The following is a 26,938-nucleotide window of genomic DNA, read 5'->3' on the forward strand; positions in this document are numbered from 1 at the left end:
CAGACTTTCGGGGTTGAAATGATGTTGTGTTCCTATTGGTTGGGGGGCGGTCAGGCCGCGGGAAGCTGTGTCAATTGGGTGACCGGGAACACAGGGCGCCCGCCTGAAGGAGACGCTGAGCAGGCAGGGCTGCCTTGTTTTGCTCACGGGGTCAGGTCTTCCTGGAGGAAAGGCGAGAGAGGCCGGTGGGAGGGAGAGAACTTTTGGAAGTTAGGACATTAAGGACTGCTTATATCTAGGGGGAAGGGGTCGCCAGCCTCAGGACTTGGTAGTCTCACTAGGGGCTGGCGCATAATTGATATTTCCAAACGAAAAAACCCTGCTGTGTTTTACTTCCTGTATACCTCAGATTCTTGCGAAACCCAGTGAGGAATGAAGATGTAACAGGAAAAGTGAGGTTTTTCCACTCTCTCTGTCTCTCCCTGTCTTTTCTATTTGGGAAGAAAAGAGAAACATCAAAATTGTCTTTTAAAAAAAGAAAAAGAAAATACAAAGTTTATAAATGTGCATTTCAGATCAGAATTGACTGGCCTGCTTTGTAGGAAAGTGTGTGTTCGAGGCATATCCATTAAAGAGCACAGCATTAAAGCCATATATATTCCTTTTGCTTTTGCAGTCATGTTGCTAAAAGTACACACGTTTAGTAGGAAAGTGTTCAGTAGCTTGTTGCACTGCCCTGGCTTGGGTGTTACCTGCCTTGGGATGGGAAAAAGTTTAATCCAGCAGCTTCCGTGTAGAAACTTCCACGTCTCCTGCCAAAGATGTACGACGATGCCATCCTGGGTGATTGACCGTTACGGAAAGAATGATGTGCTGCGATTCACAAATAACATGATGTTCCCTTTAATCAACTTCCCTAATGAAGTGATTATTAAAGTCCATGCTGCAAGCTTAAATCCCATAGATGTTAACATGCGAAGTAAGTGCCTATATACATTGCATGTCAATACCATTAATATTTACCTACTCCGCAGGTTGGTAGTAAGGATTAATGATTTGGTTTAAATTGTAAACTGATTTGAACTCATGAAATGAGCTGTATGAATATTATTTATAATTACTTATATTTTCATACCTTGGTGTTTCATGAGTGTGATGTTAAATATTATATGGTCTTTGTAAAGTCTGCATTAGTTGTGTGAAATACTGCATTTCATATTCAGTGCTCCTAATAGCCTTTTTAGCCTTATGCAGTTTGATTTCATTGGCCCTATTCTGGTGGGGTATGACTGTCTTGTAGAAAAAACAGGCCCCCCAAAACAAAACAAAAACCACCAAAATAAATCTAATTAAAATGGCACTATAAAGATTAACGCATATATTGAGGCATGATTTCTTTTAGGCCTACAAATGTTTCTACCATATGCAGAATTAATAGTGCCTAAATCCACTGAAATCAGTGGGCTTAGATGTGTCTTACTCTGGGCTGTATCCACCTAAGCTTTACTCAGAGCAGACCCATTGAAATTACGGGGCATAGATTAGTCCTGCTCATTAATGTCAATGGGTCTTCTGTGAGTTTGACTACCAATTGGATAAAATGCTTAGTATTCAATCATGTTTCAATTTGTTACTCTGCTGCAACAAAAATGAAGACTGATGTAGCAATCCAACACTTCTCTCGCCTGTATACTGGGCTGGAGGGAGAGGGTTGGAATAGGTTAAGGAGTCCCTGTATCAAGCTCACCTGGCTGAACTGGCCTTCCAGCAGGAAGGCAGGAGGGCCGCTAGTGAGTAGCCAGCAGGAAGGCTGCAAAATGGGGTGTTCAGACCCTACCTTTCCTCCAAGGAGCATAAGGATTGTGTACGCTGTTCTCCCCCCTCCACTTTTTCCTCACAAAAACCCTGTGTATCTGAAGAAGTGTGCATGCACACGAAAGCTCATACCAAGAACTAACTTAGTTGGTCTTTAAGGTGCTACTGGAAGGAATTTTTTATTTTGCCTGTGAGGTAGGTTAGGCCGAGAGATAGCAACCGGCCCAATGTCATCCATTGAGCTTCGTGACCGAGTGGGAATTTGAACACTGGTCTCCTAAGTCCTAGTCCAACACTGCTGTTTAATGCAGAGAAGGCTTCTTTGAGCATAGGAAATTGAACTGTGTGTAAACCAGCGACAACTGTTCTCTGTTTGCTTGGCAGGTGGTTATGGAGCTGCTGCTATAAGGATGAAGCGGGATCCGTTGCACATCACAAGCACAGGCAGTGAATTCCCTCTCACACTTGGTCGGGATGTTTCTGGAGTTGTGATGGAGTGTGGACTAGACGTGAAATATTTCAGACCTGGAGATGAGGTAAGGATGAGCAAGGAAGGAATAGGAATTACTCTAAGTGGATTTATAAATCCTCGGTCTCAGTTGAAACAGATTACCTCAGTGTGCATTTTCTGCTTCAGTTGTGCACTGCCAAACCAGAAGTTACAAATGGTGCCTCTTTCTTTGACTCCTTGTTTTGCTTCTTCTGCAGTTCTAAGGGTTATGAGAGCCAGCACAAAAAGGAGGTGTTGGGAGTTCCAGTAAGGGAAAAGTTGGATAACCCTGTACATAAGCTGCATACAGAGGTGCCAACTTGAGCAATACCATGTTGGAAGTTATGTTGCAATTCCACTGTTTTGCTGGCATCCATCTTTCTCAGGAGGCGCCTCTGGGGTGAAGCCAAACCTCTGGAGAATCACAGCAGCTGCGGTGGTGGCTGCAGGGACCAGTAACTTATAACTGCTGCCTCCTGTGTTAGCAGCACTTAAGTGACCTCCCTGCGGTTCAAGCCTGGGCAATGTGTATGGAGGTCCTGGGCTGCCCAGACGACAAAACCCCCCTCTCAGCCTCACCAATGTGATCCAAAGGATAGCAGAGCAATAGGTTTGGCACCAGCTTGGCTGCAGTTGTTGTTGGAAAGAGGCCATCCAACCATTTTAGGGACTTCACTCCAGATTTGTGTATGGTTTAGTCCTTAGCCTTTTATTCTCCCAACATGTCCTGCAAGGTCTCATGCCTCTGAATACATGTTGCTTGGGATTACAGGTGTGATTGAACTTTGGCCTTCTTTCAGGCTTCCCATAGACATCTGGTTGGCCACTGTGAGAACAGGAAGCTGGACTAGATGGGCAATTTTCCTGTCCAGCAGGCTCTTATTATGTTCTTAATTTGATACATAATATATTTAAGGATTAGAAATTCTGCTAAACCATGAAAAGCTTTGGACTATGTTTGAGTTTTGGACTTCTTTTTTTCACAGGTATGGGCAGCCGTTCCTCCCTGGAAACAAGGCACTTTGTCAGAGTTTGTTCTGGCAAGTGGAAATGAGGTAATGAAGCAAAGTATTTCATTTGAGATGAAATGTTTCTGTGCAGCTTCTAAAACGGGTGGGGTTGTTTTTGCATTTTGTCTTAGAATATTTTTTTTACTGTTAAAGGAAGAGTCAGAAATTTCCACTGTGATCTGAACTATGCTGTAGCAGATCTCTGTCTCTTCCCTAAATTTAACACTGAACGGGAGGTAAGGTGACAGGGAGGAAAGCAGATGAGTGATGGCTACAATTGCACAGTGCTTTATTTCCCCTGCTTGCAAAACAAAGCACTGAACCATAATCTCAACCCTTTGCCAGTGGGTGGGAGAGCCGTGAGCTTGAATTTACAGCTGCTGTATGGCAGCAATGAGTTTTCAGGATCCGATTTCTGAATATATAGTGCAGTGTGTTGCTGCAATGTGAAGACAGAAAGGACCCATTGTGTGTGGGTAATGCTTACTTGCTACAGTCAACCAGGTGACCTCTTATTCAAAAGGCTGGAGCTACCCTGTCTGAATAGTATTCCGGTCTTTATGAATTTTGATTATCCATATGCAGAAGCAACACGTGAGATATGGCATGTTTCTCACATGTGTACACATCTGTAGGGGGATAAGGATGCATGGTACTGTGTGTGAAAAATGTGTGATTGCCTGTTTTTCCCAGCATTTCAGCTACCAGCCGTGTGCATGTGGCAAAATAAGACACATGTATACAGTTCTGTTTTGTTTGTTCTTTAAATTATACAAGTATTTCCTTTTCTTACATTTTTATATGTTTATGTAGGGGCAAATGATGTATTTGTAGCAACCCGAAACTGTCCCTCAGCACCTGAAATTTGTATTGAATTAATACTGCTGCTACTACTACTACTACTACTACTACTAATAATAATAATAATAATAATAATCTGGGCTGCAGAACTTGGCAATCTTTTCTTTTTTACAATGTTAAATAGCAAAATCTTTCCGGTTCTTGGATACATCTCTGTTTTCCTCCCTTTCTGCAGATCTCTAGAAAGCCCAGATGTCTCAGCCACACTCAAGCAGCTTCCTTGCCTTATGCTGGTCTAACAGCATGGTCTGCCATTCGCCACGCTGGGGGGCTAAATCAGGATAATTGCAGCAATAAGAGGTAAGTTACCAGTTGTTCTGTAAGCAGGAGTTTCATGTAGAGCAAAGGTGGGAAGCCAGTGGCTCTTCAAATGCTGTTGGGCTCCCAGCTCCAACAGCCCCAGCCCTCAGGACCAATGGGCAGGGCTTATGTGTTGTCCAACAACAGTGTGAGGGCCACAGTCACTTAATGAGTGAGATAGGTTTCTACATTATATAAACTACTGCAAGCAGTTCCTTGATTATCGTGCATGTTGAAGTGTGTTGGACTTAACACGTTGTGGTTTGGGTGAAGGAGCTCTTGGGCTGGGGTTTTGCCCAGAGTGGGAAGAGGCAAGGAGCCAGTAGGCACTTTGGGGGAAGGTCTGGGGTTGGTAACATCACTAGTGAGTTTAGAGGAGAGTGACAGCAGAACTGGTGTAGATCTTACGATAAGAGAACACACCTGAAAGTAAGGTGTCTTCAGGTAGTCTCAGAAGTTAAGGGGTTCTAAAGAGCCTTGCGACCAAGAGGGAAGGGGAAAATCCCATTATGTCATATACAAGAAAATGTCATAGTTAAATGAAAAGTTTCTCCTTGGCTTTAGTATGATTTTTTAAAACTAGTTTAGGAGCTATTTATTATCTTTCACCCTCCAGTTTACCTTTCTTTTCCTTTGACTTTGCCCTATATAGACAGAACTATTTAGAAATAAATTTTCACAACAAAGACCATCAATTTAACACCTTTGAATTGCTGGGGTATAGAAATGCCTCCTTACCTGGAATTCTTTTCGCTTCACAGAGTATTGATCTTTGGTGCAGCAGGTGGAGTAGGTACCTTTGCTATACAGGTAAATATGTTACAACTAACTACCTTGGCTGATATTTTGGGAAAGCTTAGACTCAAATCCTCTGCAATGAGTGACTAAGAACATCATCCCCCACCCCCACCCCTCATAATCTTGGAATGGTGAGATAACAGTACTGATTAGTTGAGGGTTTTTTTGCCTATCTAGAATGTGTTTTTGAACTGTGACAATACATCTTGCTTGCTTAGATGAAGGATAGAGATGGATTTGTGAGTAAATTAGCATTTGTTGCTGCACCCATTTTTGCTCCTGATCCATCACTTGCATGTGTAAAAAAGTTACAGATGTTTCATTATTAAGAAAGAAGAATCAAATGTTAAAGGTACCGAGAGAAGAAATCTCCCATGACCTATTTGCAGGCTCAATGTACTCTTGTTGGATACTATGCCTAAAAGACCCATCCATTTCTCTCAAAATGGGGAAAAAATATCATCATGTTTAATTTCCCAAGAGTGAATGGAAGAGGAAACAAAACCCTTGCTCTGTCTCAGCTGGAGTTGGCAAGGCTGATGGTTTCATGAAGCACCAAATTGGGATCTGAACTTAATTTTGTGACTGGCGCCCAAGATAAAACAGATCAGACCTAGTTAAAAGGCCCTAGAAAGTGGAAATGCCATGATGACACTGGGGTACAGTTAGAGTGCTTCCACTAAGAAGGCTACCTGCCATCTCTTGGATGGTTGAGGAAGCCAGATAAGGACCTCTGATGAAAATTTTACTGTATCACAGGCACATATAGGGACAGGCAGCCCTGTTCCCAAACGACCAAGGTTTTGAATTCAGCTTGAAATCTGTTGTATATATTGGTCCTTTCTAGTTCCTAAAGATCCCTTGAAAGTCCAGTGGTAGATTCTGCCCTTTGCTGATCTACTCCGTGTTGTCTTGGAGGGACCCCATTCCACTCTTTGGAAATCACAGAAAAGCAGTCTTTTATGCAATATTGAATTACATGTAATTAAAATATCAAATAGAATCTCTTTCTAGAGCTGACACTTTAAAAAATGTGATTTAAAAATATCCAGGTATAAAATATGAGTGCCATCTGTCTGTGTATTGTAATGAAACTAAATTCGGAAAGTCAAACTGAGCTTTTTATTTGGGCGAGAAAAATGAGGGTCTGGGGGACAGTAACCCTCCAGAGGAAATTTGGTGAGTACTCAGGGAGTTCCATTGTGCAAGTGGGATGCATTTGTTGGATACCAGCCCTAGTTCTTAAGAACAAAACTGGGGAGGGCAGTTACTGTTACAACCTGCTTTGTGGTCTTTTGTCAGAAACATTTAAACTTAGATGGATTTGGTAGTCTGATCCAAGAAAACTCTTTCTTTGTTCTTAATGTAAAAACGCCGCAGGTGAAACCAGGTGAGCCTTGTCACTTGAAAGGCATCATGCGGTTATGGACCCAGCTCCCTCAGAACAGAATCTGACAGCTCCTGACTCTCAAGTTTGGCCATCTTACTACCAGGTGGAAGTACAGTGGTACCTCTGGTGAAGAACTTAATTCGTTCCGGAGGTCCGCTCTTAACCTGAAACTGTTCTTAACCTGAGGTACCACTTTAGCTAATGGGGCCTCCCGCTGCCGCCGTGCAATTTCCGTTCTCATCCTGAGGTAAAGTTCTTAACCCCAGGTACTACTTCCAGGTTAGCGGAGTCTGTAACCCGAAGCGTTTGCAACCTGAGGTGTTTGTAATCCGAGGTACTACTGTAACCGGATTCAGGGGTGGGGGGGCAGGCAGAGGACACAAGATAGTCCCAGCAGTGCCTGGTTGGGTGTCTTTTTCCTAGAATTGTAGAGTTGGAAGTGATCCCAAGGGTCACCTAGTCCCACCCCCTGCAGTGCTGGAATCTCATCTAAAGTATCCAAATCAGATAGCCATTCAACCTGTGCTTAAAAACCTCCAATGAAGGAGAGTTTAACACCTTCTGAGGGAGTCTGCTCCACTCTCAAATAGATCTTACTGTCAGAAAGTTCCTCCTTTCTTGCACAGAACAGCTTGCCATTGATAAGCAGCGCCAGATTTAGGGGTGTGTAGGCAGTTCTCCTCCATGGGGTGCTGAGTGGGGGGCGGCGATGCAAATGATGATGGTGGTGATAATAGTAATAATAATAATAATAATAGTAATAATAATAATAATAATAATAATAATAATAATTCATAGGGGGTTGGACTAGATGACCCTTGGGATCTCCTTCCAACTTTACAATTCTATGATTCTATTATGATTAGTAACACTTATAATACTAATCATCTTATAATTTATACAGGTACCTACTGAGAAGATCCATACAAATCCAGCTGTACCAAAATGAATTACTGTGAAAATAAATATAAGGGGTGGGGGAATTTTGCCCTTGCTTAAGGTGCCGTAAGTCTGGCCCTGTTGAGAAGAAATACAAATTTGAGTTAGAGAAGGGCGGTAGTTGTGTGTAACCTGCTGAAAACAAGTCTAGTCAGCTGCTGTGTTCTTTTTGCACTGTGTCTTCTCATTCAGCTAATGAAAGCCTGGGGTGCTCATGTGACAGCAGTTTGTTCCCAAGATGCCAGTGAACTTGTGAAACGTCTCGGAGCAGATGATGTGATCGACTACAAATCTGGAAGTGTGGAAGAACAGCTGAAAACGTTACCGCTGTATGTATGGGCTAAAGGCTAAATCATGAGTGTGCATGGTGAATGTGCACAACCCCAAGTTGGCTGCTAAATTTTTGGGTTGGTTTGAGCAGGTCGCCTGCACCTGAGTCTTCTGTGCTGGTAACTTAGTGAGCAATCCGTACAGGGATCAACTGGGTCGAATCCAGATGTGGAGCCATCACTGTATCTGAAGCCTTGCTGCTCACAGCAGCCAGGACAGAAGGTGGTATTTGCTTTGCCGGGTCAGGATTCGGTCCCTCTCTGACTGCTGGACTCACTTAGGATCCAGTGGCTCCGTGACCAACATTATTATTATTAATTAAATTTGTATATTGCCCTTCATCCGAAGTTCACAGGTCAGTTCACAACATAAAAATACAACATAAGAACACAAAGTACGTAATGAAAAAAAGAACCAAAACAAACCAATAATTCCCCTCCCGCAAACACATAGCTCTGCCCTCTCCTATTCCACCCTGTTTGGGGATTTTCCACCAGCAGGAAGATCACCAGCAGGAGCCTGTCAGAAATCCACACTGTGAGCACAGCAGGATCTAATGGTGGGAGACCTGCAGGTGGAGACATACAGGGAACCCACCACATCCTAACACTGGGGGCTCGAATTGCCCTGCCCAGGCTATTAATGACTTACATATAAAGACATGTGTATGTAATGTAAAGCATTTGCACATGAAAGCTTTTGAACTTCTTTCTGAGTAAACATGCTTAGGTAGCTTTCCTCAAGTTGTTATGTAATTGATTGATACCATCATGGTGTGTTCTTTGGGAGAGAAAGGAAATTGTTCCAATTCATTTTCTTCCTGTTTTATCTCCCTAGGTTTGATTTTATCTTAGATAATGTTGGTGGATCCACTGAAAAATGGGCTCTTGATTTCCTCAAAAAATGGTCAGGAGCCACCTATGTCTCCTTGATAACCCCCTTCTTGGTCAACATGGACAGGCTTGGTGTGGCGGATGGCATGTTACGGACTGGAATGACGTTCGGTTCAAAAACTTTCAAGGTCTGTTAACTAAATCAAATGCTTTAGCTTCCTACCCATTTGCTGTATGTGAGCAGTTGCTTTCCAGTGTGCTGTTTTTTCACCTGCTCTTTAATGTCAGTCATGCTCTAAACTTGTGCTTGCTGTCTGTTACAGCATCTTTGTAAAGGGGTTCATTACCGGTGGGCATTTTTTGCACCAAGCGGCCCTTATCTGGACGAAATAGCTGATCTCGTTGATGCAGGAAAGGTATGTCTGAATTGCTAGTTTTACTTCCCATTATCTGCTATAAACGATGTGCCGTTTGGGTTCAAATGCTTCTTTTGTAACTAAGGAAGAAAATTTTAGCAACTTCAAGGACTTGGCTGTGGTGCTGCCATGTTGAGAGTCCTAATAGGGGCTTCTGTGTTGTTGTTTAATTATCTATATAGCGTATCAGCTTACACACAAAAAAGTGTGCCTGGAGGTTAGGACTGCCTTCCAATCTGCTGGAGCATAATCATTTAAATCTGTGAAGATAGATGCTTACAATACATGCAGCACATAACATGCTGTAGCCTTAACTGTCTAGGCAACTGGCTGGTGCATATGAACATTGCAAAAAAGATTGAACTCTCTCCCCGCCCCCCATCAGCTTATGACCTGAAAGTTCAATCCTCCTTGGGCAGCATCTCCTCCGTCCCCTTTGGGCAGGGCAACACACTTGTCAATCATCTACATCATTATGACCTCAGATGATTGATGGTTTGGCAGTCCTGTTGGCCTTCCTCACCTGTGGACCAGGTGAATATCCTAGTCTTTTTAACTATCATGTTATCTTCCATTGTTCAAGCTTTTTGAGTCAGCGCTGCTTAATGGTGATAATTATGCTTGAAATTTGTATAGGTGTTCACATGTTCCAAGCACTTCACATGCATTATATGCAACAACCCTCTAAGAGAGGTGTAGGGGGGGGCAACACAAGAAGGAGCCTTCTCAGTGGTGGCTCCCCATTTATGGAACGCTCTCTCCAGGGAGGCATGCCTGGCGCCATCACTATCTTTAGGCACCAGGCAGAAACACCCCTGCTCTCCTAGGCTTTTGGATCTTAGTTTTCTTTTAGTAGGGCGTGGATCTGATTTTACATATACAGTGGTACCCCGCAAGACGAATGCCTCGCTAAACGAAAAACCCGCAAGACGAAAGGGTTTTCCGATTTTTAGAGGCTTCGCAAGACGAATTTCCCTATGGGCTTGCTTCGCAAGACGAAAGCCCATAGGGAAATCTCCTGGGACAGCGGGGAAACGCAGCGCACCTTCTCCTCTGTTCCCAGACCTGTCCTGAAGGCTTGTGGTGGGAGGTCCGGGAACAGAGGAGAAGGCGCGCAGCCTTCCCGGGGCTTGCGGTGGGAGGAGGGTTTTTCCTCCCCACCGCCAACATTCAGAACAGAGCGCCCTTCGCGCGGGGCAGACACCTGCAGCTTGGGGAGCCCTGCAGGACTTCCCCGCAGGGCTCTCCAAGCTGCGGATAGCAGCCTGCTGCCCCGCACCAGGGGCGCTCTTTAGCAGAGCGCCCCTCGCGCGGGGCAGACATTCGCAGCTTGGGGAGCCCTGCAGGACTTCCCCGCAGCTAAAGAGCGCCCCTCGTGCGGGGCAGCAGGCTGCTATCCGCAGCTTGGAGAGCCCTGCGGGGAACTCCTTCTTCCCCCGCCAGCCTTCAGAAAAGGTCTGGGGACAGACTGTCCCCGGACCTGGTCTGAAGGCGGTTTCCCTAGGAACGCATTAATTGATTTTCAATGCATTCCTATGGGAAACCGTGCTTCGCAAGACGAAAAACTCGCAAGAAGAAAAAACTTGCGGAACGAATTAATTTCGTCTTGCGAGGCACCACTGTATATTACTGCCATGTCTTAGGTTGTTCTATTGTTTTTTATGCATGCTTTTAATTTTAATTTTTTTATTGGAAAGCTGCTTTGAGTTCTCTTTTCTGGAAAAAAAAAGATGAGACTAATTTGTAAGAACCACCACCACCCTGTAGGCATCCTTCTTCAGCTTGGGGCCTCCAGTGTTGTTTGATTGCAGATACCATTAGCGACTGCAGGTTGGGGATGGCTGCTGTAAGGTAATCTGGCATCATTATCCCTTGTATTATGGAAGGGAGGCTGAGAGATAGTGGCTGGCCTAATTGTTCCTAGTGAGTACATGGCAGAGACAAAATTTGAACCAGGGACTTCTTAAGCTCAGTTTCTTAGCTACTGGGCTACCCCAGCTTACAGCATTATGCATATTGACTCAGTTTTGTTTGCTGCATACATGGAGTAAATGTGACCTTTTTGCTCTGTTCATATCACTTGCTCTTTCACATTCCAGCCTTCTCTACTGCAGCAAATAGGAAAAAGCTGGCACAGGGATACTTCTCATAATAGCAAGATTCAGTGGCCTCTTTCAGGTGGCGATAGCAAAGACGTCTTTGGCCTAGACATAACCGACAAGCACTGCTACGTAGCCACATGATGTATTGGGGATGCCCCGTTCCTCCTGGGTCACCCCTTGCTTCATGCTTGGGAAGAACTCTGCGTATGGAGGAGAGGAAGGGCATAGCACTAAGTTGTCTGCATAAGTCTCTGAGCAGGTGAAGGCTAATGCTATTGAAAATGCCCATTGTGTGTTTGTGGATGGCTTGGAGCTTCTTTTGTCATAAGGTTTACAAAGAAGGAGAAATGTTTGCTTACCCTCTCATTCTCTCTGTTCAGAGAGAAATCCTTAATGCCAAAGTTTTCCTTCTCAGGGCTTTTATGCTTTCCTCATTTGCTTTAGCTTCCTGTAGATCCCTGTAAACAATGCTGAGCCGATATTTTTGATGTACATACATTTATTCCATTGTTCTGGTTTTGTCTGTATACATCGGTAAAGCTGTACTTACAGGAATCTGTAAACTTAATAGTGCAGGGCGAAGAATGAGATAAGCAAATTCTAACTTACAAGCTTACTGGCAATTGCTTGCAAAAGCTTGTGGTAAGCATTACTTCTGGGTTTCACATTCTGTTTAAAAACCTGCCCAGTGGAGTCAGTGGAGCTAAATTGGCAGATTATTAAAGCATGTAAGGCATCTAGAACAAGACTGATTAAAACTGGGGTTCTGTCTGTTACCTTCTCACAAAAGTTCAGAGAACGTTTCCAAATGTTGCATTGTGAATAATGATTTCTTTCTGGAATTGGGGCATCTCTTGTTGTGTATTCTTATGAATGCACACTTTCATAAGCTGTGGTTTTATTTAGTGGTGGAAACAGATGTACGCTTAGTATGTTTTCTGCCATAGTCAGCTTGTCCCAACAACAGCTCAGTGAGAATTTGGTGCTGACTTTAGGGATCTGGGAAAGGGGCAGACATTGCATTTTGCATCCCAGAGGAGTAATAATTATGAAGTAGATAAAGTGAGCCAGGAAGGGATGTCCTGCATAAAAAGCAAGATTCGAGATACATCTGAGAGGTTTGCTCTCACACTTTGTTCATCTCTAAGGCAAAAGTGGGGAGCCCTTTTATAACGGTATCCTTTTGCACACTGGCAGTGGGTGGGGCTGGAGCACCCCTTTTTATCTCTCCCTCTGCCAGCCCCTTTCTCCCTTCTTGTTACTCACGTAAAATTAGGCTGAGGACTGCATGTGGCTCACCATTGATCTAAATCTGGTCAAGTACAGCTAATGAAGCAAATGGTGAAGAGCCTGGAAAGCATCTCCACTGCCTTCCTGCTTCCCTGGAAAGTAGGCCTTTCCCATTGGGAGGGGCAAGATGCCAGTTTGAATGCCTTTCCATGCCATGGAAAAAATACTGGGAGTGGTGGTGTATTAGAAAGAATAGACTTCTGCTTCTTGGGTTGCTCATTGACTTCAGAAAGTAGTGATTTAACCTGTGAATGAGGTATTTGCCTGGATGGGTAGGAATATAGGCGTATTTTTTAAACACCAGGATAAAATATATGCCACCGAGTTGCATTCAACTAAGTCCTGCTTGGAGCAGTTGCCTTGTAATTAATGAACCTATGTTAGTTCTGACCATTATCTTCTTCTGAGTAGGACTAGCATTGAATGCCACTGCTTGTATCCAACTTCATAAAGATTTTCTGGGCCATGCTTGTGTCATCTGATCCATTGCGTTATTGAGTTGCACCTCCTGCCGGCTTCTCACAGCATACTTGCCAATGTTGAGCTACATCTTTCTTTCAGCAGGGCTCGCGGCCTGCCTTCGCAAGTACAAGAGAGCTTTGAAAACGCCCACCTTGCTTGCTGCAGAGCCTTTGTGCATTTCCGCCCCCTTTCCTACCACACTTGGATGGGGTTGCCTCCTTTGACAAGCGTTAATTTAAAGTCAGTAGTCTGGGCAGGCTCCCATGCTAATAATAATAATAAAATCAATGAATATGCAGCCTTGTTCTGTTCTGAGGACACTTGGGCCTTCACGTTGCCAACTGTTGAGTCATCTTGCTTTTATGCCTCTTGTCATCATGTGAAATCTGGGGGTAGATCTCTACTGCAGCTTACCTTACTGAATAGCTAGGGGTGTCACCTGCAAAGTCTGTGGTTGAACTATACCCTCAGGCATGAACTCAGTAGGTGGCCATAGACAAGCGCTCTCTATAACCCTACATGCACCCCTTAGCCCCACTGGTTTGGATTAAGGGCCTTATTCGGTTTCTGATTTACGTTGCAAATCTATGAAACTGCAACACTTTTCTGGCAAAGAAGGGGAAGTGGGCTCTCTCACTGTTCTTTACCCAACATAGGTATTGAAGAGGGAAGCCTCTGCAGAAACATCCTAGCTAGCTCTTGGTTTAGTTTTGCTTGCAGCATAGTTTCTTTTGTGGGGTTATTTCCAAGACTTGAGAACTGCCTTTCCCCACTTCCGTTTTCTGAATCCTCCATTGGATCCAAGCCATCTTCTGCTAATGGAGTGACTCCTTTGGCTCTTTCCCTTGGTAGTGTTGTAGTCCTAGCTAGTTGAGTTAAATTTCAGGGAGCTGGCCAGCCAGCTATGCCCCTTCTGAGGAGACTCCAATCCATTCCCCCTCTCCAACAACCAGTCACCATTCCATGCCCACCGAGTATGGACAGTCCTCACTATTTGGATTTCTTGTTTGGATTTCTTTCCTACCCACACCTCTTCCCCTCATGTTTTGTATTCAGATTTGTCTTTTGGCCTTCTGCAAAGCTTTGGGATCCTGCAAAGCCTGCCATTTCCCTCTCTCTTGTGCACGAATGGTACCATGTTAGCTGTATAAAGATTCACACTCTGCAGATCGAGTGCACTGTTAGTACATGGGAGAATACTTCACAGGTCACTGTTATCATGAATGGACAACCAAAAGATACGTGTAACTGGAACTCCGGCTCAATAATTTCACTTCTTTTTTTCAGGCTGGCAGTTCTGTATTGGTGTATGTAATCCCTTCCCTCCCCAGACTTCATGATTTTAATCTCTCTCCTTTGAACAAACAAGTGTTCTGTGGCCAGGGGGCTGATGCGTACTTGTAAACAGATAGTGTTTTCATTGCCTAGTTAATCTCCACTTACTATCACGTCATCACTTGCTGAATGCATTTGTCTGACTTGCCCGCCTGTGCACAGGAAGAAATATTTGTCTTAGTCAGGTTGATTGCAGTAAACACTGAATGACATATTGTGCTGGGTACATGGTCAGCCCTTTTCAGGTTTATTGAAACAATGGGTCGGGATCAGCTGGCCAGATAAAGTGTTTAATGCGCCAGATTGCTGTGATCATCAATTGTAGTGTTCATGTCACTTTTTTGCATTGCTGAGGGTCAACAAGCCCGTCAGACCAGATGTCTGCAACAATGTAGTGTATGAGTTTTCAGCCTTTTGCAGCAGCCTTCAAAAATGATCTTAGTTTGAATTCAAGGGTCTTTCCCACTACACTGCTGCACTTGCCTTGTTTTTAAAGAGTGCTGTAGACTTCATGGAATAGTAAGATTGTGCCCCCTAGAGATTAGTCCTGTGAACCACAAGCTATTTTTCCAAAATGGTGTGTGTGATAGATATTTATTCATAGACCTGCAGAGTTGGAAGAGACCACAGGGCCGTCAAGCCCAGTCCCCTACAATGCAGAAATATTTTGCCCGATGTGGGACATTAACCCACAACCCTGAGATTGAGAGTCTCATGTTCTACCGATTTGAGCAATTGTGTGTGGAATTACTGTATGTTCCTCATTATCCTATTTCACTTTTTTCTGAGCTGCGGGGCTTGTTTTAATGGAAGAACTCATTAGCTTCAATTGTGAAGATCACTTGCAGATTTGATTTGTTTGTAGTCAGCATTAAGGCAGTGGCAGCTGGGAGACTGAAGACTTGCAGTGGGTTTTGTATTGCTAATCCTGAGCATTCATGGCAGCCACCCATTTGGTAAAGAGTGTGATGGAGCCCTCTATGTGCACCAGCTTACATGTTTAGAGCTTCTCCACATGAGGGAGAATCCTGACTAGCTCATGCGCCTGTTGGGCTCATCCACTCTGCCACTGAATCTGTGGGTGCCAGGGTCAGTTGTGATCAGTGCACATTTTATTGCCTTCCGGTGGTGGTGCAGTTCATTAGGACATTTATTTGAATCGCTCCCCCCAAAATATACTCTTAAAGTGTCAATGCTTATTAAAAGTCCACCTATAGAAGGGAAGGGTTGTAGCTCGTTGTGGAGCATCTGCTGTGTCTGCAGAAGAATCCAGACTCATTTCCCAGCATCTCTAGGTAGGGCTAGGGAAACTTGTTTCTGAACTCCAGGAGAGCTGATGCTAGCCACTGTGGACAATACTGAGCTAGACAGACCAATGGTATGACTCTGTATAAAGGTCATATGGTCCACCTGTAGGAGAGAAATGAACTACTGGGGTGCTGACACAAAAGTTCTCTGTTGTTTTTAAAGCCTTGTAGCTATGTGTATAATTAGATGGTGCCAGGATGCGCTTTTCAGCCAAACGGAGATAATACACTTATGGGGGGTGGGGGTGGGATTACTGTTCTAAATGTTGGGTCCTTCCATCTTGCTCCCCTCCCATTTTCTTCTTCCAAAATATTGGAAGAAAGAGCAGATAAACCTGGAATCAAAGGGCTGTTTATATTGTGCATGTGTTTTACAAAGTGTTTGGCTTCATCTACTCCAGATAAATAACTGCTTGAAGTGTGTGGGGCATCACTAAAAATATCTGCAGCTTTTGTTTTTCATTTAGTTAAAAATGATACACCTGATCATGTGTTTTGCCCTTTTCTAGATCTTCATGATCTTCTCCTATAATTGATTGCTTTTGTACCAATAAGGGTACAATATTGAAAGGAAAACCTGCATTCTCTTTCTTGAGAAATGCTTTATTTCTGCAGAGGTATAATATTTAGTCCTCTTGAGATGCATAGCTACAGTGATGCACAATCTGTAGGGGAAGCAGGCTAGTTTCAAGCAAACTGAAAATGTTTGCTACTATCTTTTAATGCTATATGCTAATATTTTTGTTGTGGGTTTGTGCTGTTGTGCTGTATACAAACTATTAGAATAACAATGTATTTCTGCCCCCCTGCAGATACATCCAGTTATTGAACAAGTTTTCTCCTTTTCTGATGTTCCCAAGGCCTTCCAGAAGATGGAAGAAGGGCATGCACGTGGAAAAACGGTGATTAATGTAACAGATAAATAAATATTTTCTGTCTAGGTACTCTGATTTCTGTGAAATTTCTTTAGTTCCTATGTGAGTTTTCTTACATGGGACTTTGGTAAGCTACTAATATCTAGAGGTTAGTGCTCTGTTAGAATTCTTATTTTGAAATGATTTTTTGTTATGAAACATGGTCATTAAATGCACAGTCTTTAGGAAGCAAAAATGTAACGTTTTCATAAAACTTATTGAAGACAGGCTGGAAAACCCTTAAGGTGTATGGAAAGGGATATTTAAAAAGCTTTTTGTTTTGGCTAAGGATTCACATTAATGCTTTGCTTCTGTAGATACCCTTGGCATCAACAGTGTATGAACTGTCAATCACTTGTGTATGTGCAGAATCACTGTGAGAAAAGTGTAATAGGTCTATCCTCTTTCCCCCCACACTGGAGGCAAGTCTTTTCAGTTTTTATAGCCATATCTCATGAAGCTAATACCGACTGCTTCATGATAGCTGAAAGACTTTTGCTAATCCTGCACCCATAATTATCCCTCTATGCTCCATTTTGTGCCACGCTCAGACTCAGAATAACTTATTGGCCCTGTAGAGAATGGCTGTAATATGCTATTTTTATCAGCAGTCTATTATTCCTGCTCTTCATCTATGCTCCCTGCAACTTTTGCCAGAACTTGGAGCTGTTTGTAAACATACACAATAGAATTCATCAGAATAATATATTTATTTGTAAAATATGTTTATACAATAGTTTGGGGCACAGAAAAATGTTTATTTTTAAGTAACACACCTTAAAACCAAGTTTCAAAGAAATAAGCAGCAGATTCTTATCAAGAACACTAGAAATATTTTAACCAAAAGCAATAATTTGTACAGCAGATTGAAGTGGAAGTGTGCTAATTTCCTAATAAACAAATTAACAAAATAGTGTTGTCTAACCAAGTCAGTGCAGAATTGGAAAATCCTAACAGCTTTTCAGGACACTTGACAGAGCATCTCAGGTGTGCAAGTAGCAATAGTATTAAGTGGTTTGCATCAGAATATTCAAGATCAAAGTAATAGAAATAACTAGGAAAGAGTAGTAACAGAAATAACAGAATAATCTTCACACTAGGAAAGAGTAGTAACAGAAATAACAGAATAATCTTCACACTAGGAAAGAGTAGTACTTTAAGAGCTATCTTAAGTTTCTATATATAAAACCTATTTCTGTTTTCTCTTGGAAAATTGCTTTGGCTTGCTAGAGATGCCTAGGTACCAAGCATCTATTATATTTGTCAGGAGAATGCAAGCTTCTCCATGACTGCCTCTAACATGCGAGTTTTCCTGCAGTTGAATACTCAAGGAATATCAAAATGTTCCCACCTTAGCATATAGGTAGTCAATTTGCTGGGACTACTTTATAGAATGGCTGCAACTCCTCTAGACTGTTTTTCAACTGAACAGTATGGTGTTAGTGGTTTTCAGGGGACAATTTGGATTATTGTGGAATTCAGATAAAATTTGTACTTAATCACACAAGCTATTGCTGTGGGTTTTCAAATGCAGCAATGTCTGCCCACTACATGCTAAGATGGGAAACAAACAGGATGGGTTGTAAAGCAGGGTACAGAAGTAAAGAGCTTAACACTGAAATAACTCTGAATACATTATCAGTAGTATAAAACTAACATGAAAATTTAGGCAACAATTTTCATCCAAGAAATTTTAGGGCACAGAAGTTGGGAAGCAAACAGTTGTTGTTGGTGCAGCTGCTTGAAAAGAGAGAATTACTATGCTAGCAAAGCCAGATTTTATGGAATAGTATTTCCTCTTGCATTTAAAAAGTGGTACATTTTGACCTTTAACAAAGAGTTACTAAGGGCTCATTCACACTTCTGCTTGTCCCATACTTTGATGGGTTTTCTGTTTGCCCCACTGCCCTCCCTGGGAAAACCCACACTTTAGCACTGAATCAGAAAATGTGAGTGACATTTACTCCAATTCAGTGATAAATTATTGGCTATGGGAAAGTGGTGAGACAAGCAGAAGTCTGGATGAGTCCCACGTTGTATAAAGTAAGGCAGACATGCAGATTTTTAAGGAACTGAGCAGCTTATGTGGCAACCTATTCTATCTGGCAGCAAATGTTTATGGAATATGCATTTGTCTTTGATACAAAACTACAACCACAGGCTTAAGAGTGTACTTTAATACATTTGACTGTAATGCTGTAACTCCATTTTAAAAATTGCCTGATTTGATTGGGTTCATTTTATGAGTAAACGGTTCATTATATTTGGTCCAAACAGAATACTGCAGGCAAATTTTCAGTAAAAAAAATTCCAGTGCAAAAATGTAAATTCTGTTTCAGCATGAAGCCAAGGAGAATAAAACAAGTCTTTGTAAATAATTTAAAATACCAGATTAAAATGTATTCTGAATGAGTAATTTATCAATGATGTATAATAACTGCTTGCAATATGTTTTAACCTTTTAATAACAAATAGGAAAGGGGGTAGGTATCTCAGTCTTAATCCAAGGGTACAAACAGCATTCACTCACTCACTCAAATTCTGTTCATTGTTTTTAAAAATTACTGTGAAGACTGCTCCAATGTCCTGTTTTCTGCCAGTCTTCATAAAGTTGATGGAACTGATTCTTAGCCTGTGCCATTTATACGACCAGCGGTTCCCAGCACTGTGTTGGCCTGTCTTCGCTGGCTGAACTGAGAACGAGGTGGTTTTGATCATAGTGCTTCCCACCTAAAATTAAACAATAGTTTCAGTATAGCATTTGTGAGTGAAAACAAATCTTTGATGCATCACTGAATCCCCCCAATTCCTCTACTTGCTGTCTTCCTGCAAGATGGCATTCTTGTTTCTGTGCAGTCTCCTCTCAAGACAACATTTGCTTCCCTGCACCCTAGCTGCCATGCAAATTTATCTTGCAACCTGCAAGTATACATGACTTACTGGTTATCAGAAATTCTAATCCTCGGTCTAAAATGTGTCCAATCTATGAAGTATAATGCTATGTGTTTACTTATCTAGCAGATATTCCCTACTGTAAGAGGCTTAAACATAAATCCATTTCTTTAATAACCAGGAACTATGAGCTTAGTCTGAGATAGCTATGATCAAAGTCCTAACTTGTTGCATAGAAGGTGAGTCATGACTTTGGTTTGACTGGGTCCACTGGGGTAAATCTCAAGGAATTCAACGTCACACTTTGATGGATGTTGCATCTGTGAAAACATTTCAACATGCCAGATGGAATGATCCCCCCTCCTCTCCGTTCCGGGGGTTTCCCCAACCCCACTGAGCCAGTTTGAGGGGGCAGCAGAGAGGGGGGAAACCCTATTGTTCAAGGCTTCCATTGATGGTGCTTTTAAGTGGATCCTGCTGTGTGTTTTTTTTTAAAAAAGCATTCTTGCTTTATTATTCCACAGAAAAAGGTTTTATGGGGAAATGTAGGGTGGTTGTTTTTTGCTACATTTACATCCTACCTGTCTTCCAAGATAGAACTTCAAGGTGGCATAGACAGGCTTTTCAGGCCATTCCCCATGGTTTTCAACCAAACCATACCTATTGTCATTATTTATTAAATTTATATACTGCCTTTCATCCAAAGTTCACAGGGCAGCTTACAACATAAAACACAAAAAACACAAAAAACAACCAAAAAAATCCCAGGCACATTTAAAACGCCATAGATTGTTCTATCAGCCAAAGACTGAATATTTTCACTTGGTACCTAAAGATTTGTAATGAAGGTGCTGGGCAAGCCTCCCTGAGGAGAGCATTCTGCAAAGGGGGAGCCACTGCAGAAAAGGTATAATGTTGCATCTCTTTAGAATGTTGCATTGCGTTAACGTGAGACCATGCCCTGAAAACGTGGCTGATCATACTAGAGTTTAGACTGTGTATACAGTGGTGCCTCGCAAGACGAAATTAATTTGTTCCGCGAGTTTTGTTCGTCTTGCGATTTTTTTCGTCTTGCGAAGCACGGTGTCGGAAAAGTTTTGGAAAAGCTTCAAAAATCACCAAAGTCTTCAAAAACCTCAAAAAAGGCCACCACACCGCGTGCTATGAGTTGCTCCTCGAAGTCAAGTCGCAACTGTATTAACGGTTTTAAGAAAAAGGAAACAAACTTGCAAGACGTTTCCGTCTTGCGAAGCAAGCCCATAGGGAAAATCGTCTTGCGAAGCAACTCAAAAAACCAAAAACCCTTTCGTCTTGCGAGGTACCACTGTATATCATATGATAATTTGTGTTATTAAATTTTAAACAGGCATTTGCCTATGTTGATAATCATTAATGCTTGTCTATCTTTTGAGTATCTACTCTGAAATCCTTGCATCTCACCTCTATGGACTCAAAATTATATATCATGTTCACAACTGATCAAGGGGACTTTTATGAGAGGATGCTTACTACTCAAAGTGACTAGCTCTGTTACGCGCAAAGGAATGCTATTTAACTAACAAAATGTAAATTGGCATTCTCAAAGTAGACTGCAGGACATCATCCGACTCTTCGTGACCCCATGGACACGACTAAACAACAACAAATTTGGCATTTAATTTACACATCAATAATAAAAACAATACTGCTTTCTCCAAATGTTGTATTGTAGATTTCCATTGGCAAGAAACTTGTCTGGAAAAGTATGAGCCGTGGAACATCATGTGGTAGAAACTATGGGAACAGTTTTTATAAATTACTCAAGATGGTTTTTTGCAGTAGCTAGTAGTGAACAAGTGGATCAAGTTTTGTTTGTTACAGAAAAAGTCCATCTATCTTTTAGTGTCAGTTCTAACTGCAGCCTCAAGAGGGCAACATAACACACACTTAGAAAGTACAAGCTTAGTATCAGCTCACAAACTAGAATAGGCATTAATATACAGTGGAGCCCCACAAGACGAATGCCTCGCTAGATGAAAGGGTTTTTCAGTTTTGCGTTGCTTCGCTAGACGAATTTCCCTATGGGCTTGCTTCGCAAGACGAAAATGTCTTGCGTTTTTTTTAAAAAGCCGCTTGAAGAGGCGCAGTTGCAACGGACCGTGCTTCGCAAGACAAAAAACATTGCAAGACGAAAAGACTCGCGGAATGAATTATTTTTGTCTTGCGAGGCACCACTGTACTGACAAATGCTACTCTTTTCCTCTTTGAGTTGCCACTGGCCCCCTTGTTTTTCTATTAAACTAAAGATCCTGACATTAGTATGACTGGAACTCAGTAAATATTAACTTTACTAACCGAGTATTAACACTAAACTGCTCTGATGCAAATAACAAAGCTTGCCGAACTTATTTGGGGCAATACGTCTGTCCAGAATGATTTTGTACTTCGATATTAAGCCTATGCAGTTTTTCAGAGAAAAAGCAGATTTACTACATGGCTTATGATAAAACAGCAAATCCTCAACTCTCTACAAAAATTGACACTATACCTATGCCATCTACAGATTAAACTGCTCAAGTGTTCAGAAAAGACAATAATCTGAATCCAGTTATTAAAACTAATAATAAAAACTTTATTATTAAACTGAAGTCTATATAGATTCTTTGAAAAGCATCACAAATCGATGCAAGGTGGTTTGGTTTTCAGCAGTTGTTTAATGCAAACAGTGCTCTTGACTCTTTACAGTAACTGGCCCAGGCAAAAGTGTGATTTCTGTCTACCAATTCACATTAGCTAAAAGGGCTCAAAAGGTGTGTCCTTCCAACCCCAACCCAGTATGGAAAGCATGCCTTTAAAAAATATTGCTCTGCATTAACCAGATCATAAGGATTTCCGAAGATAATGGGCTATTGCTGAAAAACGTGGAATTTAAATTGCACACTCAATACAAACAACACGAAGGCATGTCTGTCTTTCCACTTATCTTACCGAAATTCATTTTCACTAAATACCAATTCAGAGTTGTTTATAACTTACAGCTGGGAAGTTCTTACCTTTAATATCTAATACTAAGTTTGGTTTCATCTTTCTGTAAATCCTCCCATCTGGATTAATACTCCATTTTTGTTTTTCTTCATTCTGCTGAAGTGCCAGGCCCAGTTTGGCACCAGGTGTAATCAGGTTACCCACAATTGTCAAGCAAAGTTCTTCTGCCAGCTGTGCAGTTAAATAGAAAGTATGAGTCAAAAAATCTTGGTCTTACTTCCAAAACTAGTATATTTGTGCATATGCATGGATAGGATTGTGGATATTTTCGTGTCTCTCTTGATACTTTCCTCTGAACAAACTGATTTTCAGTATTCGGAGATTCTAGCAGTATTCCCACAATATAGCGGCTGTTACTGCAACATGATTTAACATTTGTTCATTCATTCTCTAAAAAAGACTATCTTACATATTATTAGAGGTGCATTAACTGTTTAGTTGCAGTTTTGTCGTGGCTTACTTTTTGCCATACAGAATATGAAGTAGTAGCAGAATGCCATATTTTTAGAGATGAAAAATAAAAGCCTACTAATTATTTGGCATTCAAGGTACCTTGAACAACAGCTTTATTATTTGTACCCCACCTATCAGACTGGGTTGCCCCAGCTACTCTGGGTGGCTTCCAACAAAATATTAAAAATACAAAACCACAGTGAAACATTAAGAGCATAAAAAACTTCACAATACAGGGCTGCCTTCAGGTGTCGTGTAATTATTTATTTTCTTGACGTCTGATGGGAGAGTGTTCGACAGGGTAGGCACCACTACTAGAAGGCCCTCTGCCTGTGAACTATTTATTTGTTACGTTTTTATGGAAAAGCAGGATTTAAAAATGCCCAAGGTGGCTGGCAATTCAGTCTCAATGTATTATAATTAAGCAGTATCACAAATATCACAACAAATATCACAACTCATTATCATTGTATACGTTCACCAAAGCAGCTTGCTAATAGCACTCTACTTCCACATAAACTTGTCTGAATTAAAGATAATTTATCCCTGCTATGTTGAATGGATGACTGATGCCATGAGAGACAGAACAAGCTAGATGTAATGCAATTCCCAGCTGGAGATCATACAAAGTGTATATTACTGAGCAATGGCTAAGTAATAGTTCTACTGTTCTAGGTTGTTAGGCTGCTGAACGGAAAATAATATAGTGCAACTGACTTTTGGGGTTGGTGTGTTGTGTGACAAGCACACGGAGTGCAATGAGATTGAGTGTTTGGGGGGGAGAGGCTCAGTTAATTTCACTATACAGGTTGTACGTTGACAAAAAAGGTATTATTCTTATCTACTTCAGACTGGGTTGCAAGAATTCAACTGAGTGCTGAAATGAAGACATATGAAAAGTAATGGTTTAATATCACTTTAATGTTTCCAATGTGTTAAGATGAGGCATTAAACTCAATCCGTTCAGTGTTGCAGCCTGTTGTAAGTGCACAGCTTCTATTTGCTCCATGTTGAGACATGCTCTTGGTTTATTGCAAGAAAGAAACCCATTCCACTGTGAGTTGAGAAATCTATTCCTTTGGCAGAATGTTTTAGGTCAAGTTATACAACTTAAAAAAAAAAAGACACATGGCTTGTCACTCAAGCTCTGTTCACTTTGTCTTGATGTTACGGCCTGATTATTTTTTTTCTACTTTGATCATCAAAGTATGTAACGCAGTAGGATTTACTTCCAAGCAAATTTTTTTAGGTCTAGCTGCTAGGCTAGTGTTGGCAGGCACCACTGTTGCAAGCCTTGATGTAGACGTTCACAATTTGATTTTGAAACAACACATATTTCCACTATAAAGCAGGAACCAAACAGCAATAGAATTATTAATAAATTGTCTAAAAGACTGCTTTCAAAACTCAACATTTCCTTCTATATTTGTCAAGGTTCCAGGTCAGTAATAATAATTATATAGACTCATTGCTTTCAAAGGGCTCAAAAAAGTCAGCAAGAGAGACTATAAAAACCCTGAAAAATCCAGTATTTTCCTCCTGTAAAGCAGCTATTATTTTAGCACTTTCATGTCTTTAGTAATTTGTTATTTTTTTAATATAAAGAAGCATTTTAAAAAGTTGCATTGAACACAAGGTACAGCTACTTAGTGCAGCAAATAATAAGGGGGGGGCAAGAGGAATATAGCCTCTGGTCAAAGTCCTTTTTGCTTTCCCCTTAAGAATCACTGTGGGGCTGCACTCATAGGAAATCCAACATGGGCAGCTGTTGGGGCTCAGTGCATCCTGGCAGTCTCACCAGGGCTGACATCAGAGCCTCCCCACCAAGGTGCTTCTTTTAACTGTTACTCTCCTTATATGTTTTACCCAGTGGGCAACCTTTTGGATGGCAGCCATGTCATCCCCAATCCTTCATGAGTGTGCTCCATTTCCCAGGCTTCAGTGCTGCTTCGACCACGTAAATACATCCGAGGGGGAGTTAAATGACTGGCAGTAGTAGCAATGTCAGGGGGCAGCAGCAGAGCCAGGCAGCAGTGGCAGATGGGGAAAGCCACTGGTGTTAAAAAGCCAAGGACCCGCTAAGCCTGGCACCAGCCCTTTTACGAAGCTGCCGACGCAAAATAAAACCATGCTTTTCATCAAACTGCTGATGAGCTCATGTTCCCATTTCAGTTACTATTCACTTATCACAGTATAGAAAAGTTATTTCCTATTTTTCCTATAGGATGGGTGCTGTTAGCAAGTAATTATTAAGGCAGAACCTTACCCTACATTTGATGAATCCATCTTGATAAATCCAGACTTGTTCATCAGATTTAGCATCTTCCACAACCTGTATCCTAAGAAGATTCAAGTCATCTCCATTTCCATCAGTTGACATGAACTTCTTTGTTACTTTGTTTCTCAGTCTGAAATATGCTTTTTTCTGTAAATAAATAAATCATGGTTTTTAACACTACAGTACCGGCAAACATTATGAGCCCTGTCTGGGTAACCTTGACCTAATAATGTAATTAATATTACCAACAGCACTTCAAGATGCTTCCCCCTTTTTACAGACAATAGTATCGAAACCCTGGATTAGGGAAATACATAAAATATGACGTTATTAACATGGTACTCTTGTGCAATACTAGGATAAAGGGATTGAATCGGAGGAGAGCTGATCAGTGCCATAGTACTAGTAAAAAGATAGAAGATTCACAGACGCTTCTGACATCCCAGAGTAAATTGTAGTGTCTTACCTGTAGTAAAGGCCGTAGAGAACCTATTTTGTAGTAGCCACTTGACTCATACCAGTTTGGTATTTTCTGAGGTGATAATAAAATCTGACGACCTTTATAGTTACTGTATTCATAAATAATCCATCTGAAACAAACAATATTTTACTAACTAGGTACATTAAAAAGTGCTGAGGAGAAACAACCTTTTAAAAATATTTACTGCGGTAGTATTGCATACTAGTGTCTCTTCTCACCCTGCTCACCACTTCTGCCAGCCCATTGTTGGCCCTCCGTTTTACACTTCACCAACCCCCCTTCCCCTTTTTTTACACCCTGTTGCCAGCTGTGGGGAGGAAACCAAAGGACAAAGTCCTTTCCCCCTTTGTTGTCATCCTCTCTGCTGCTGTGAGGAGTATGCTATGTGAATAGGAGAGAAAACGTTAGAAAGCAGACTTCCTTCTTCCTCTTGCATGGAATGTGGGGTGGGGATGAAAGCTGCTTTCTCCTTCTCTCCAGAGGAATAAGCAGGACAGGCCCGAGCCTCCTGCTCTGCTGCCATCTCTCCCCGCGCCCCCCAATCTTGGCCTCCTACCTAGCTGACACTGAAACAGCATCGTTGATTTGAGGTGTACAGCAACAGCAGAGCAATACAGCTGCTGGGAAGCTGTTCTGGTCTGACCTGGCTATTCTCCTGTGGCTCATCTGGGCCTCCCAACCCCCATGCATATTGCCAGGGCTGCCTGCTCATTTGCCTGCCTATTCTGTTGTCACACTGCACTTTGCATGGCTGCCCAACACAGCATGGTGACATTTTTACAATTACATACAACAGTATATATATATATATATATATATATATATATATATATATATATATATATCTTGCTTAAGCAGCAGATCTACTATTATTATGCCTCATGAAAACCAGTGAGAGTTGCCTCTAAGTGAATACGTTTAGGTGGGTGGCTTTATGACTATATTGCATAGAACAGTGGTGTATGTTTGAGCACAATAAAACCATCATAACAGCCAATATCTTTTAAAAGGCCTAATAAAAAGCAGGAAATGTCACTGTGAAAGCTGAGATGGGTTCAAGTCTGTCCTTTGCTCAAGCCACCCAAAGCTTGTAAAGTAACTAACAAACTGATCCACAGACATTAATTTACAGGGTTTTTTTTTTTTTTAATCAAAAAATTATGCAGTAACACTTGACTAATCCATGATTAATGATCCAATGCTAACTGGGATATGAAGCCAGGGTATGAAGTGGGCTTAAAATTCACAGTGTGTAATAAGAATTATATCTGAACTGAG

At 41.7% G+C, this 26,938-nt stretch overlaps 2 protein-coding genes and 1 long non-coding RNA gene across 5 annotated transcripts in view; 2 read left to right on the forward strand and 1 right to left on the reverse strand.

Moving 5' to 3' along the window:
- RTN4IP1 (reticulon 4 interacting protein 1) overlaps positions 1 to 26,938 on the forward strand; it is a 92,375-nt gene that overhangs the window by 32,384 nt on the left and 33,053 nt on the right. Inside the window, exons 1-10 of one of the 3 annotated variants that reach the window (XM_082216661.1) lie at positions 4 to 172; positions 617 to 919; positions 2,140 to 2,291; positions 3,232 to 3,300; positions 4,292 to 4,416; positions 5,178 to 5,226; positions 7,736 to 7,872; positions 8,711 to 8,894; positions 9,030 to 9,122; positions 16,431 to 16,520. In XM_082216661.1, the coding sequence (XP_082072787.1) occupies positions 19 to 172; positions 617 to 919; positions 2,140 to 2,291; positions 3,232 to 3,300; positions 4,292 to 4,416; positions 5,178 to 5,226; positions 7,736 to 7,872; positions 8,711 to 8,894; positions 9,030 to 9,122; positions 16,431 to 16,520 (1,356 nt within the window). In that variant the 5' untranslated portion in view covers positions 4 to 18. Of the gene's footprint in view, positions 1 to 3; positions 173 to 616; positions 920 to 2,139; positions 2,292 to 3,231; positions 3,301 to 4,291; positions 4,417 to 5,177; positions 5,227 to 7,735; positions 7,873 to 8,710; positions 8,895 to 9,029; positions 9,123 to 16,430; positions 16,563 to 26,938 lie in introns of those variants that run through there. The other 2 variants (XM_082216662.1, XM_082216663.1) reach the window with 2 other exon arrangements.
- CRYBG1 (crystallin beta-gamma domain containing 1) overlaps positions 17,270 to 26,938 on the reverse strand; it is a 91,025-nt gene continuing 81,356 nt past the window's right edge. Inside the window, exons 20-23 of the mRNA XM_082216605.1 lie at positions 25,646 to 25,769; positions 25,168 to 25,326; positions 22,457 to 22,619; positions 17,270 to 19,262 (exon numbers count right to left, since the gene is read on the reverse strand). Coding sequence (XP_082072731.1) covers positions 19,174 to 19,262; positions 22,457 to 22,619; positions 25,168 to 25,326; positions 25,646 to 25,769 — 535 coding nt within the window. The 3' untranslated portion in view covers positions 17,270 to 19,173. The remainder of the gene's footprint in view (positions 19,263 to 22,456; positions 22,620 to 25,167; positions 25,327 to 25,645; positions 25,770 to 26,938) is intronic.
- LOC309529002 lies at positions 19,269 to 21,122 on the forward strand. Its single transcript, XR_014218021.1, has 2 exons — positions 19,269 to 20,422; positions 20,743 to 21,122. It is a non-coding gene; the product is annotated as an uncharacterized lncRNA (long non-coding RNA).

This window comes from Podarcis vaucheri (genome assembly GCF_965113315.1).
Source record: "Podarcis vaucheri genome assembly, chromosome: 3".
Classification (NCBI taxonomy): domain Eukaryota; kingdom Metazoa; phylum Chordata; class Lepidosauria; order Squamata; family Lacertidae; genus Podarcis; species Podarcis vaucheri.